General features: G+C 47.1%; 1 protein-coding gene across 3 annotated transcripts in view; it reads left to right on the top strand.

Annotated features, from left to right (window-relative positions):
- WNT7B (Wnt family member 7B) overlaps window positions 1-12907 on the top strand; it is a 97214-nt gene that overhangs the window by 4510 nt on the left and 79797 nt on the right. The window contains exon 1 of one of the 3 annotated variants that reach the window (XM_082043535.1): window positions 3087-3200. The exons of 1 other annotated variant lie outside the window; for it this stretch is intronic. In XM_082043535.1, the coding sequence (XP_081899661.1) occupies window positions 3118-3200 (83 nt within the window). In that variant the 5' untranslated portion in view covers window positions 3087-3117. Of the gene's footprint in view, window positions 1-3086; window positions 3201-9595; window positions 9711-12907 lie in introns of those variants that run through there. One more of the 3 variants, XM_082043537.1, reaches the window with a different exon arrangement.

Consider the following 12907-nt stretch of genomic DNA (forward strand, 5'->3'; position numbering starts at 1 on the left):
CACTCTCCGTTGTGCCGCTACCGCCGCCACTCCTCGTTATACCCACCAACCAGATGTCCGCGAAATTTAAGAAGCTCATAATTCCTTCCGCTTCTTTCCCCTGACACTAAACTTGCAGCTCGACGAGCTACAAGAAATACCCGGTTCTGATCAGAAAGGAGGGCAGTATGTTCCTAACCGGGCGGACCTTCAAAGCTCTTACTGGCTTCCGACGTGCTCTTGTGCCGGACACTCCGCAGGTTTAAGGAAAGAAAGAAGCCGCAACTGGGAATAGACAGATAAAAGGGGAAAAAAGAGATATATATACACATAAATACTCTATTCGTGCCTGCTCTGCTTCACCTACCCGACGATGGTGTCGGCAACCATTTTCGGTGCCGTTCTGCCTCTATTTTGTCAAAAATACACGTGTTTGTGGAAGAAGGAACGACAGATGCTGAAATGCCCATATTAGGCGTTCCCGACAATACCCTCTCCTCCAGTGACACACGACTTTGTTGAAAGGAATATATTCGGCTTCAATCAACAAAACAAGTGCACTTCTTGCTACCCCTGGCTGACATGCGTGTAGAAACCTTTTGGATGGAATGTAACGGGTTATTCTTATAATCATACTCATCATTATTAATTCACCGACGTAACAACCAGCCCGTGGTTTTAGAATAAAATTTAACTTCCGAAAAGAAACGGCACGTTTGGTTTATTTTATACAAGTTTCCTTCCCCTACGCAGCTAAACTGTGGATAAATCAGCTTCGATCTGAAAATTGCGCAGCTTGGTAAACCGTCTTCGTTTCAGCTGGACTGGGTCAAACTGCCAGCACCGGTTCGAAGTTTTCCAGCGCCAGCTTTTACTTTTCATTTTTACAATTCACTTTTCTTTTTCTTCTTCTTCTTGTTCTCCTTCTTTCTTCTCTTCCCCAGGCACGTCTTTAAAAGCAGATGCACATTTAAAAATATATCCGAAGTCGAACAAATGTTAGAAATAAAACATCAAAAGTGGCTACCCCTTCTCCTAGTTCACGTTCAGCGCAGCTGCCCCAACCACAACCTGCATGTCTGAGAGGGAGAACGGGGATTACAAGAGATACGCATCTATATGTCTGTATATATACATACCCCCACACACACATACGTACATAAGTACAAATACGACGATTTTATAAACTTAAAGAATTATAAATAAGATTATTTTGGGATGCAAATAATCGTTGAGATGCTTAAGCTTCTCTCCCTTGTTAAACGAGATCAGCGTTTCTCAAAAGGACGTTGACGGTACCAGCTTCTGCACTGAAGTTGTAGATGAAAGTGGTTAAATGAAACCAAACCTCCAGAAGATTTTTACCGCGTATTCAGCGGCAGACAACGTTTTACATCAATTCTGCAATTCCCATTCCATGTGGAGGAATATTTCGTTGTGTCACGGGGACAGCTGCACCCATGTGCCGGGACTGGTTAACTGGAGGAGGTGTTCTCAGAGTGTTGAGAAGAACTCTTGGCCAAGAAAGCTCCTTCCCTCATTAGGCAATTAGCCTGAGACGAAAGTTTACAACAAACTCTACGGACAGAGGACACTTCGGAGTCCGGTTCTTTCTCATTTCGGCTGCAGTTGTGCTAAATTATCTGCCGCGCACGTTTCTTTTCCGGGGTTCGTTTTCAAACCCTAACCCCGGCGTCCAGAGCACACGTCTTTACACCACCTCTTCCACGACTAACAACTATTCAACCCCCTCCCCGAAAATAAGGACAAACGCCCAACGTAGCAAAGAGGAGGAGCGACTGTCTCCTGCACGGCTGAGCTACATGGGGTGAAGGGCTCCCTCCCGCCCGAGCGGGGAAGAGTCGAGCATCCCTTCGCCCCGGGGCGCGGCGGTGCCGAGGGACAGGAGCCACCCGGATCGGGGGAAAGGCAGGGGAGAGGCAACTAACCTGCCGGGAAACGTCTCTTCTGACTGGCATCTTCTCAGGAAGGAGAGGGGGAGAGGGAAGAGAGGAGACCACAGTTCTTCCTGCGGGAGCGGCAAGAGGTGCGGGGTCCCGGGAGCCGCCGGCAGAGACTGCGGCACCGGCGAGGCGCTGCGCCCCCTGCTCGCCCCACCACACCGGTTGTTTCACACCAATCCTTTCCCTCCCCTTTCTCTCACGCGAAATCCAATCTCGCCAGGAAGCTACGAGTGTTCATGTTTTTATTTCCCACTCAGGCGGGTTACGACAACATATATGTTTGTTTGGTTTTTTTTTTTTTTTTTTTTTTTTTTTTTTAAAGATCCCCTGAAACCGGAGCTTAATTTTCAACACCGGGGATAACAAGAGCCAAAACCCTGCCGAAGCTGGAGGGACGGCCGTGGTCTTCGGGGAGAAGTGAGGCAGCCACCCATAATAAAGCAATTAACCGAGAGCGGAGCTGGGAGCTGCCAACTCCTTCAGGTCTCTCCAGGGCGAGCTGAAAGGGTGCCGCGGCAGACACCGGGACCCCGCCGAGCGAGAGCTGTGAAAATGCCCCATGAAGTGGGTGAGGAGCGCCCTCGGAGCGAAGCGTAGGGAGAAGGCTCAGCCAGGGAGCGAGAATTCATTGCAGCCCGGGCGAGATCAGTGTCTCTCCATTGTCAACCTCCCCTTTAGAAAAAAAAAAAAAAAAGAAAAAAAAAAGAGAGAGAGGGAGAGAAAAAAGTAGGCGGATTGCAGTGACTGACTGCCCAATGGCAGCCCCGAGTCTCAGGAGAGTTACAGAGAGAGGGGGGGAGAGAGAGAGAGAGAGGCACTTTCTGCCATCCAAATCCCTTAAACCATTCTCATTCCAATACGAGAACCCACTGTAACAACTTCCAACCACTGAGACATGACAGGCAGGAGCCCAGAGGCAGCAGCAGCAGCGAGAACAGCGGCAGCAGCACATACTCTGCCCAGGGAGCAGCATTAGCACCAGGGGAATACTAGACACAACAATACAAACAAACAAACAAACAAACAGACAAAGCCCCCCCAAGCCCAAGGGACTGGATTCCAACTCAGATTCAAGCCACAGCTGACACCAAAAAGGGTGGGGAATTACGACCAGGGGGGCCCAGAAAGGAATAACCAAGGAAGCGAACTCCAAGAGTGTAAACGGGATTCAGCCATGATCCTTTTTTCATCTCGCAGTGTGTTACTCTCAGTGTATTACCCTCAGATTTTCCTCATCCTTACCAGTGGGAGTTACCTGTAAGTGATCCAGATTTTTTTTTTATTTTTATTTTTTTTTTTTTCAAAATCCTGTTTGAAATTACCCCGCTAGCAGCTACCTAGGGGGTAACGCGCAAGGCAAGCAGAGGGAGCCGGGAGAAGCCAGCACGGGCGGCAGCTCCGTGCAGTGCTTGGTGGTGAGGATGGTGGTGGCGGTGGTGCTGTGCTGGTGGCAGTGGTGCTGGCGCCGCTGCTTGGACGCCGCCGGGGGAAGGTGCGCACCGCCAGGTAACTCCCGGGGCTGTCCCGCCGGCGGGGCCGGGGCTCGGCGTGCCCTCAGCGAGGGCGGCGCACCTTGGAGGGCGGCGGGGCACGGGGCACGGAGCGGCCGGCGTCTCCCCTGGGGACTCCGACCCCGACTCCTCCTCCTGCCAAACCGGAGATGGGCATCTCTTCGCGCTCGTCGGGGGAAGTGTGTGTCTGCGCGGAGATCCCGAGGAGCGGGGAGCTGCTGCAGCCGGCGGCGAGCGCCCAGCCCCGCAGCCCGGGGACAGCCCCCGGCCGTGGAGGCCCTTGCTAGCCGGCTGCTTTTGCTCCGGAGGTATCTCCAGTCCCGCAGTTAGAGCTGGCTCCAGGACCTTTTCCTTGTGAGGAAGGGGGTGGAGGTAGGGGTGGGGGAAATGAGAGTCGGTGGGTGGGACTGCAAGGAGTTTCGGTCTCTCTTTTTTTTTTTTTTTTTTAATATCTATATCTGTATCTAACGTTGCGGTGGAAAAGTAGCGGCTGGGCTAGTCCGTGCGGGCTGCGGAGAGAGTGTCCGCCGTCGTGCTCCTGCAGGTCCCCCGGCAGGTCTCTGTCCCCGCCGAGCGCCGTGTTAGGGGGTCGGGGGTGGCGGGCCGGGGGTCCCGGAGCCGGCCAGCCGCGGTGCTGAGGGGAGCCGGGCCCGGCCGGGGCTGCACGCCGCAGCCCGGAGGAGCTGCCGGAGAGATGTCAGAGGCTTCTGCTCTCCGCGCCCCGGGCGAGACCTGACCACGCTTTGGGCCAGCTGTGGGGAGAGGAGGGCGCTGGGGGCGGCCGGTCCCCCGGCCGGTGGAGCCGGTCTCAAATCGGGACCCTTCTCCCTGCCTTGAGCAACCTCACAGCCCCGGGGCACGGCGTGTTCCCTTCTTGCCGGGATTCGGGGATCGGGCCCGGGGGAGCTCCGGGAAGCGAGGCAGGCGGTTCGGGTCTGGGACAGGCGGCCCAGGGGCCACGGCAGAGGGGCTCACCTCGGCTGGGGCGAGATCTGGTCGGTGATGGGGAAAACCCGCCTCGGCACCCCCGGCCTCGCGTTCAGCTCGGCTGCGGGATCCGGGCGGATTTCCCCTTCTTTCCCACCCCCGTGTAGAGCTCAGACCATTTTCACTCCGGCGGGTGCAAAATTTGAGCTCCTACCCCTGAGCTGTGTGTGGATTTTAATACCCATAGATCTTATTTTTTTCTCTGTATGCATGCAAGGAAGCACATGCACATAACAAGCACGTGTGTGTGTTCCTCTATGTGTGTGTGTGTGTAATTTCTGTGGGCTATGGAAAAATATAACCCACCGCTGTGGAAGTAAAGTAGGAATAAACACACCCATAAAAAGAAACTAAACGCCTGTTTCTACATTCTTAATTCTTAATGAAATGCACATGCCTTGGCTACCGATTTTTAAAGACTCTTGATTTACGGAAGCACGTTAGGTTTAATTCGGTTGGATGCTACTGATTAAACCAAATAGCCAGAGCTGTCTGTTTCTATTCACAGGAGAGATACGTCTGTTGGTAGGTGACCAATTGCTTGTAAAAAAATTGCAGTCCTATCTTTTTTTTTTTTTTTTTTTTTTTTTCCCCTAACAGGAGGAAGGAGTCGTAATAAATAAATAAATACACCCTTTTAATATAAGCGTAGCCATATTTTTCTCAAAACCGTAGGAAATTACTATCCTACAAAGTTTTCCTTCTATAAATAGTTCAAATCTTGAAACAAAAGTTTTAAACCGCACACCAGATGCTGGGATGCTAGCGGTTTCCCTTGCTGTGTGACATAATTATAAGGTCCGAAAGCAAAAGCTATAGAAGTATAATAATAATACTAAGGCGACTGCTGAGGGGAAATACAAGGGAAGCAATGCCTGCTTTATTTAGAGCGAACTGCTTGGGGATCTTTTGAGCGCTGCCCCGCGACAATGAGAGACTGTTGGGGATAAATAATGCTCCCTCGCTTTTCCCTGTGCCATCCCCAGTTCATCCCCTCAGCGGCAGGTCACTGGGAGCTGGACCCGCGGAGCCGGAGCCGAGGTGGCTATTGCAATCCAGCAGAGCAGAAGGGAAAGGGATCAGGAGGTGAAACCCAACAAAGCAGAGCCCCAAACCAAACGCGCACCTCCCTCCATCCATCACTCCGGAGGCACGGAGCCTGTTGCCTTCCCGGAGAGAGAGAAGCGCACCCGGCGCCGGTGGGGACAGGCTGCCCGGGGTCCCCCGGCTCCCCGCCCTCCCTCCGTGCCGCCCTCGGCCCGGCTTGCTGTGTCTCAGCTGTGTGCCCCCCCTCTTTGCCCCCCAAGAAGCAGGGAGCAGCGGCGGAGAGAGCCGGGCGCGCTGCGATGCTTCGCCTTGCTCCCGCTGGAAGGTTAAAAGAAAGAAGAGTTATTTCAGTGCTTAATGGATAGTAGCCTAGCGAACTTGTGGTGTTTATCTTGTGGGTAAATATACTTCTCTGACTTACTAATGGTAGCTTTTGAAGATTAAAGCATAGTAGAGCCTGTTCGAGCATTATCTTCTGGTGTCTGTTTCTGCTACCCGCGCTCTCTGGAGGGGAGGATGCTTCCCAAGCTGCTATTTAGCGAGCTCTCATGCACTGTCAATGGTTACGTTAATTTTGCCCGAGATCTCTATCATCTTTTGGCTGTGGGAACAACTCCTCGGCCTCGGAGTTGCTGGTCCTTCAGGGATAAAGACGAACCTATCGGGGGAAAGATGTAGTGGCTGAGCAAACTGAGCACAGGGTGTCCATGCTCTGTCTCTGTTGGTGTGTGTGAGTCGGGGCGAGGCGGGGGGACATACGATGCAGATGCAGCTCGTTTATTCTGTTAGAAAAGCTGTAAAGCTAAAATCACATCGTAATGAAATGGAATTTTCAGAATGAAAAAGGCAATGATGAAATTTAATTTAATTTTTAGAATAAAAAAGGCCCCGGGACTCAGTGTTTTGTGTGCACTAGCTGGGAAGAAAGTGAAGTTATAGTAGACTACATCCAAAACTAGTTTAAACAACCGACTCCTCTATAAAACCAATTTTTATATTGTAAACATGCTATCTGATAAAGTAATAATCTTTGGTGTGCTTGCCCAGTAACCTTTGGCTCTCTGAGACACTGTAGACATTTTTACAACCAGAAGCAATTAGTGTCTGACTTTTCAAAAAATAAAACTGACTGCAGCTAGAATAGCTGGTAGTAGGATGATTGATGCATTTTAATGCACTGGACATATTTTGGTAATCCAATTACATGTTTAAAGTATAAAACTGACATTTAGTAATGTTGATGTAATTAGTATAAATATCTAAAAACCAGGATTATATATAATACTGTCTGGCACCGTTTCTGGCAGTGCATGTTTGAGTGTGCATGTATATGTACACATATACATATTTAGCTTCTTCTAAAGGAAATGGTGATAGTCCAACTTTCCTTTTGTGTACTCCTTTCACTGTTCATCTTCTTTAGAGCTGGATGTATTCATCAGCAACATGAGAGTTGGTTCTTAAGAAGCTTATTTCAGGGATTATCTGCTGGTACATAGATGGAGTTAATTCAGTTATTTGCTATAAAGCGATTTGGAATAACTAGTAAGAGAGAGTGTGTGTACATATTAATAGCAGCATAAATCTTCCAAGCGGTTATGTATTCTAGTACCACAATACAGCAAATAATTTATAACAGTGAGTAGATATTACTGGCTGGTTAGGAAATGTATATAGAGAAAAATCCTCTGCATGTTTTGCATCTGTTCTGCTGATGCTTCCATGTCCTTACAATTCCATGTCCTTTACAACAGGGATTCTCTGCACTTGTGGGAAGCAGTTAGAAGGAACGCATCTATTTCATATACCTACAAGAAAGTACTCGTACCTATATTGCTGAAGATTAGGGCTGCTGGAGACAGTCTCTAAGTCTTGTCTATTAGTCTGTGTAGTGTGGGAAGCAGCTATGCGAGCAGAGAACACCAGCCTGCTCTGTGGTGCAGACCCTTCAAGGCGATGATGAGTACAGCTTTCCTATTAATATAAACCTGTGTGACTGATGCTCCTGCATTAGCTGATACAGTCAGGGCTACACACTCTGGGTAACTCTTCCCATCCCGGTTACATCAGGGCTGTATTGACCTTTATGATAAAACTGGCTGTTACGGGAACAGGATTTTCCCTGGTTCAGTCACTGGACTGCGGAGTAAATACATAATTTCCCTGCTTTTGCACCTTATTTGTATTATAACTAAGACTGCACATGCTTCAGGGCACGTTTGCTCTCTCAGTCTCCATTTGTGCAGTATCCTGTGCCCAAGGAGAGCTCTGCTGAGATCTTTAGATACTCCTTTTACATAGTACATAGAGAGGCTTTGGAACAGGTCTTCAACTTTACTGTCCCACAGAGATGTGTTTGCTTAGAGACAGGACAGGTGAACCACCGAGGAGTATGGACTATTTGCAGGATCACTTAAAATCAATGCTGTCACTCAGCAGAAACAAGAAAGATGAAGAATATTTGTATGCTGGGCTGTCATAATCACAATAAACTTGGCTTATCTGCCTGATACAGGCTATTTCCATGTATTGAAGATGTCACACAAAGATGGTAAAGTTACTGTGATATGACTTCTCAGTAGCTTTAGAAGATAAAGGCCATCATTTCTCTGAGAGACCCGCACTAAAATCCCCTGTCTAAAACTGCAGAGCTTTGGTAAATGTGTGACTGGCCACCCCTCTCCTTGCCCTGATGCAGGCCGAGCACCCAGGTTGTGAAAATCCTTGAATCTAAATGTATTTGGATGTAGGCACCTCTTTCAATTTTTCGTGGCAAGCAGGTTCTGAGAAATAGATGTCTAACACACCTTAAAGTTGAAAATAAAGTAATTACTTAAATAATTATAAGGAAAGGTGGCAGCATCCAGAATTTGTAGGATGACAGTGTGGAATTATAACGTGCTGCATTCCTAACGTAATATAACAAGTGAGTATAAAGCAACGTGAAATATTCAGGTGAGTAGGTAAGATTAAATGCAGATATGCTTACATATTAAACAAAGAACAAGGCTAATCCCTCAGAAGACAATCTTTCAAAGGAGGTGTTAAAGAGCTAAGCAAAATGAGCTGCAATTATACAGTTAGACTGGCAAACACATTTTGTGTAATGGAAAAAATGCACTGTGCGTACCTGGCAATATAGCATGCTAAAGGTAGAATGGTGCCAAGTGTTTTCTCAGGCATGGGACTTTGTAATTTGGATTGAAATACTGTCAGAGAGATTCCTAATCCCAAAAATACAGTCTAACCCTCTAGTCCTCCCAAGTTACCACAAGCAACAGAAAGCTGGGACGAGCTATAGACCAAGGAATTTCTGCAGGCATGCTGACGCCATGCGTTACAGAACTGGTTAATGTTGCAAGCCCGATTTCTTCAGCCTATAACTTTTGCATGTCATTTTACCCTCGCTGGATTCCCAAAGATGTCTTTCATGCTGGCAAAACACCTTTATCTGCTAACTACCTGGCAGATGGCTTTTGGCAACTCCAGGTTCATCTGTCTGCTTGATTCTGCTTATTATTTTTGCTTTTTCCTTCTGAAAACTTCACTGCCCTCCTGTACAGCATTGTCCCAACCTGCCCCAGGTATATCACTTATATACTATTACAGTAGCACTCTACATGGAAGAATTCTATGGGAACCAGCCAGACCTCTAGGCATGAGAACCATGACCAAAATATCTACACAAATGTGAAGTCTCCATGACTTCTGGTTTCTGGGATTGTGCTGTGTGCATGTCAATACCCTGGCAATGAGCTAAACAAACTTGTCTCTGAGAGTTTCAGGTTTATAAGCCCAGACTTACTTGTGAGGTTAAGAAAGACCAGGAGCTCAGGCACAGGAGTGCTCTGGAAGAAAAACAAAGGCAGACAGGTTCCTGAAGAATGTCTTTCAGTCCTTTAAGGCTCATTAACATCCTCTCCTTCTCCCTCACTCTCCCTTCAGGCCCCCCAAAAGGCGAAAGGATACGTTTTCCCTGCATTGTGGAGAGCTGCATAGGACTTGCTGGCTACTTCTTGTGAAGACAACTCCTATGTATTTACTTTTGCTACAACACATGCATAAGGAACGTTGCAAATACTTCAACTAGAGCAAATGTGAAGAAATGCTAGAGGCAGAGACTTGAAGTCTGTTCTCAGTAGGTTTTTCTGTCCGTATGCAATATATTTCTATGATTTCCCATTTCTGTTACTGCCTACATGTTGTTAAGACAAACCTTTAGGTAAAGTACTGAGTTGTCTTTTCCATGTTTTCCTTTTGGGCTTTATTTCTGAAAGGCAGTTTTCTTGATAGTGCAATGGAGCTGAAAGTTAGCTGCCTCATTCAGTTCTAATGCAGTACAGACAGCTTTTCTGAAGTTAAGATAGTTAAGGCCTAAAATAGTTGCTCTCATCATAAAAAAATCTTTCTTCTATGAGGGTCTGACAGCAAGATGATTATCACCTATTAATTATTTTACAGCAAATCATACCTTCTTTAGAAAATCTGAAGACAGGCTAAATTAGAGACCTATTGCAACTTTTTTTCTGGAAATAATTTTAATAGTGCATACAGTTTGTACCCACGTTGTAGTTGCAGTTTTGAACATTTATTTTCTTTTCAGCCAATGCTTGTGGATCAGATTTCCCTCGTGGCAGGAACCCACAAAGGATAAAATTCACGTTTATGCAAAAATCCCACTTAATCATCATGGTGACATAGTCTTTGTTCCAGCTCTTTGTCCAAGGTCAAATTTCACCCTGAGTTCCTAAGTAATAAGAGAAAAGGACATCCAGTGGTATAGTAAGTGTGCAAATGAGGGCAAAAGCTAGCCTCGGATTTTTAAAATGTGGCAGAAGAATTCTCCACTGTGAAGTGGCATCAAGTCCACTGGTCACTGTACTGTGTGTCCCAAATTTTTTATTTGAAGGAGAGCCACCCCGTTGCTAGTCAATGGCACCACTTTCAAAACTGTTTGAACTCCAGGGACTTTACTGACAGATTTGTGGTCCAAAGATAATGCTGATGAGTTGTATCTTCCACCAGCACGTACTTGGAGTACACAACAAAGGCATATAAAAATATATGTGTTCTTCTGGATGGCCATCACTTTAGATCTGTGCAGCATTTTGGGAAGCTCTTACATCTTGTATTTTCAGCTCTGAGGGCCTCCCCTCCTTGGGCTTACATCCACAGATCAGTAAGCTAATAAAGCAGGAACAACTCTGCTGCAGTAAATGGAGTGATTCTGGTGCAAGTGAGAGGAGAACAAAACAGAAAGTCAGCATAAGCCTTGTTCTTCCAGTATCCATTTGAGTACAGCCTTGGCACAGGCTGCCATATTACGCAATTTAAAGAGAATGTGGCCATATTTCCCAAGAACATACAGCAAAAGCAATATTAATAGAAGGCCATGTCAGACAAAACCCAAAATCAGTTCTATGGGCTATTGAAAGAATCATTATGGCCTCTGGTGCCAGTAAGAGCTGACATAACAACAAAATGTTATTTATTTTTTGAAGGGAGAAGCATTTCAAAAGCAGTGAGGCATTTGCTCATTATGTGCAAGGCATTGTGGGGCAGCCCAGCTTTCAAAGCTGCAAGTAAGCATAAGCCATAAAGATATAACCCACTGTCTGCCTGGAAAACAAATTGAGGTGCATTTAATTTAAAACTGTTTAAGTGCTTCAGTACTGGGACTGGATATCATATCCACCCTCCTAATCTGGCTAAAGTGAGACATAATTATGAAATGTGACTACTATTTAATAATAGTTTCTTTCATTCAAGGATTGTAAGTGAATTAATCCTCCCAGTATTCAAGTGAACAGGGCAAGGATCATTTCACTCCTGTCTGGGGTGGAATGCAGCAGCTACTATGTAGCACCCTGCAGAGCTGTATGGGCGTGCAGGACCAGCACTGGTCCTGATACCCCTGGCAGCAAGGCAAGAAAACATCTGAAAAAGCCCAAGTGCATCTCTAATTGATCCAGACCCTGGCCAGGGCAGTGGGATATCCCCTCTAAAGAGTGTGCTTTTCCATTTGCTCTGTGGTGAAGACAGGCGAGGTCCAAGATGGGAGCGATGCCTGAGATGCTGAATAGCAGCATCCTGACTTCTGCGTGCCTCAGTTTCCCACAGCTTTAATAGGGTAATAACAATGTTGGCGCGGCTTGGAGGTCGGGGAGGGGCAGGAGCGTGAAAGCTGCCACAGCACTTTGAAAACAGAAAATGTGGCGTCAGTGCCATGTCATTACTTTCAGTGACTCTTTTCTGACCACAACCAGCGGAGATGGCATGATTGCATCTCGTCTGAAACATGGCATTGCCACCACCTTCTTCACCACCATGTCCAGTGCAGCCTTGAGGAGAGGGCAAGGCGAAAGTGCCACTTATCAAGGTCATGAGCATAATTTCTGACAGTGCCTCCTCTTTCCATGGTAGCCAGCCAGTTACCCATGGGCACAGCCGAGCAAGACTTGGCCAAGTAGAGCTGCTGGCCTTGGGGTGCAAGATGGGTGGTGGCAGGCTGGGTAGCAGGCAGGACATGGTTAAGGGAGTGCTGAGGGGAATGGCAGCATCTCTCATGACTCCTTTGGCTGCTCGCCAGGGAGCCATGTGACTCCTTGGTTAAAAGAGTCCTCTCAACCATGAGACACTTTTTTTTCCCCCTCCGGTTGTACCTTTTATTTTCTGAATTTGAAAGAAAACAAAACGTACCCACAAAACTTTCCACATTAAAGTTATATTGTAGTCTGGTGTGACTCAGGGTGAGAAATTCAAGGGGAATGAAGAGGAAGGAGAACATTTCTGAATCAGACCTGTTGTGCTGAGCCTTAAAGGAGAGAAGGATTTTGCTGGATGGAGAACAGCACTGCTGTACAGCACAGTGAGCAAGAAGCAAAGGACAGGGCTTAAATCTATTCCCTACTGCTGTGGGCTACAGCTAAGTCTGTTAGGGTAGCTTCAAATCCAGTGGACTTTGATGCTATCAAAAGGGCCAAGGAAGGGAGTGCAAATAAATATGGCTTCATCTGATTCATAGTAAATTCCTTTTTCTCCACTCCCATGGCCTAAAGGGTACACCATCTAGCTTTACAGTTTTTGGTTGTTTTCTTTTATTGGCACCTCTCATCACAGTATCTGAGCACCACCCATAATAATGAGATTGGCACATCCCTAATAGACTCCCTGGAGTCTTTTGTTCTTCTCCCTTCTCTGTCTCTGGGGAGCTCTGCCCAGGGTAGGTGCTTCTGAGGGGAGGGATGTGGGTCAGGTTATTGTTGTTAATGTCACTCTGGTTATGTTGTAAAAGGTGTATCAAAGAGGAAGTTCTTGCACTATGACCTAAAGGTCATCAGCCTCTGGATTAGTCTAATCTCCGAAAGTTTTTCACCCAGACAGATCCTTTCGACCGAGAGTAACTTACCTCTGGGCTTA

This window comes from Streptopelia decaocto (assembly GCF_964273445.1).
Source record: "Streptopelia decaocto genome assembly, chromosome: 1".
Taxonomy (NCBI): Eukaryota; Metazoa; Chordata; class Aves; order Columbiformes; family Columbidae; genus Streptopelia; species Streptopelia decaocto.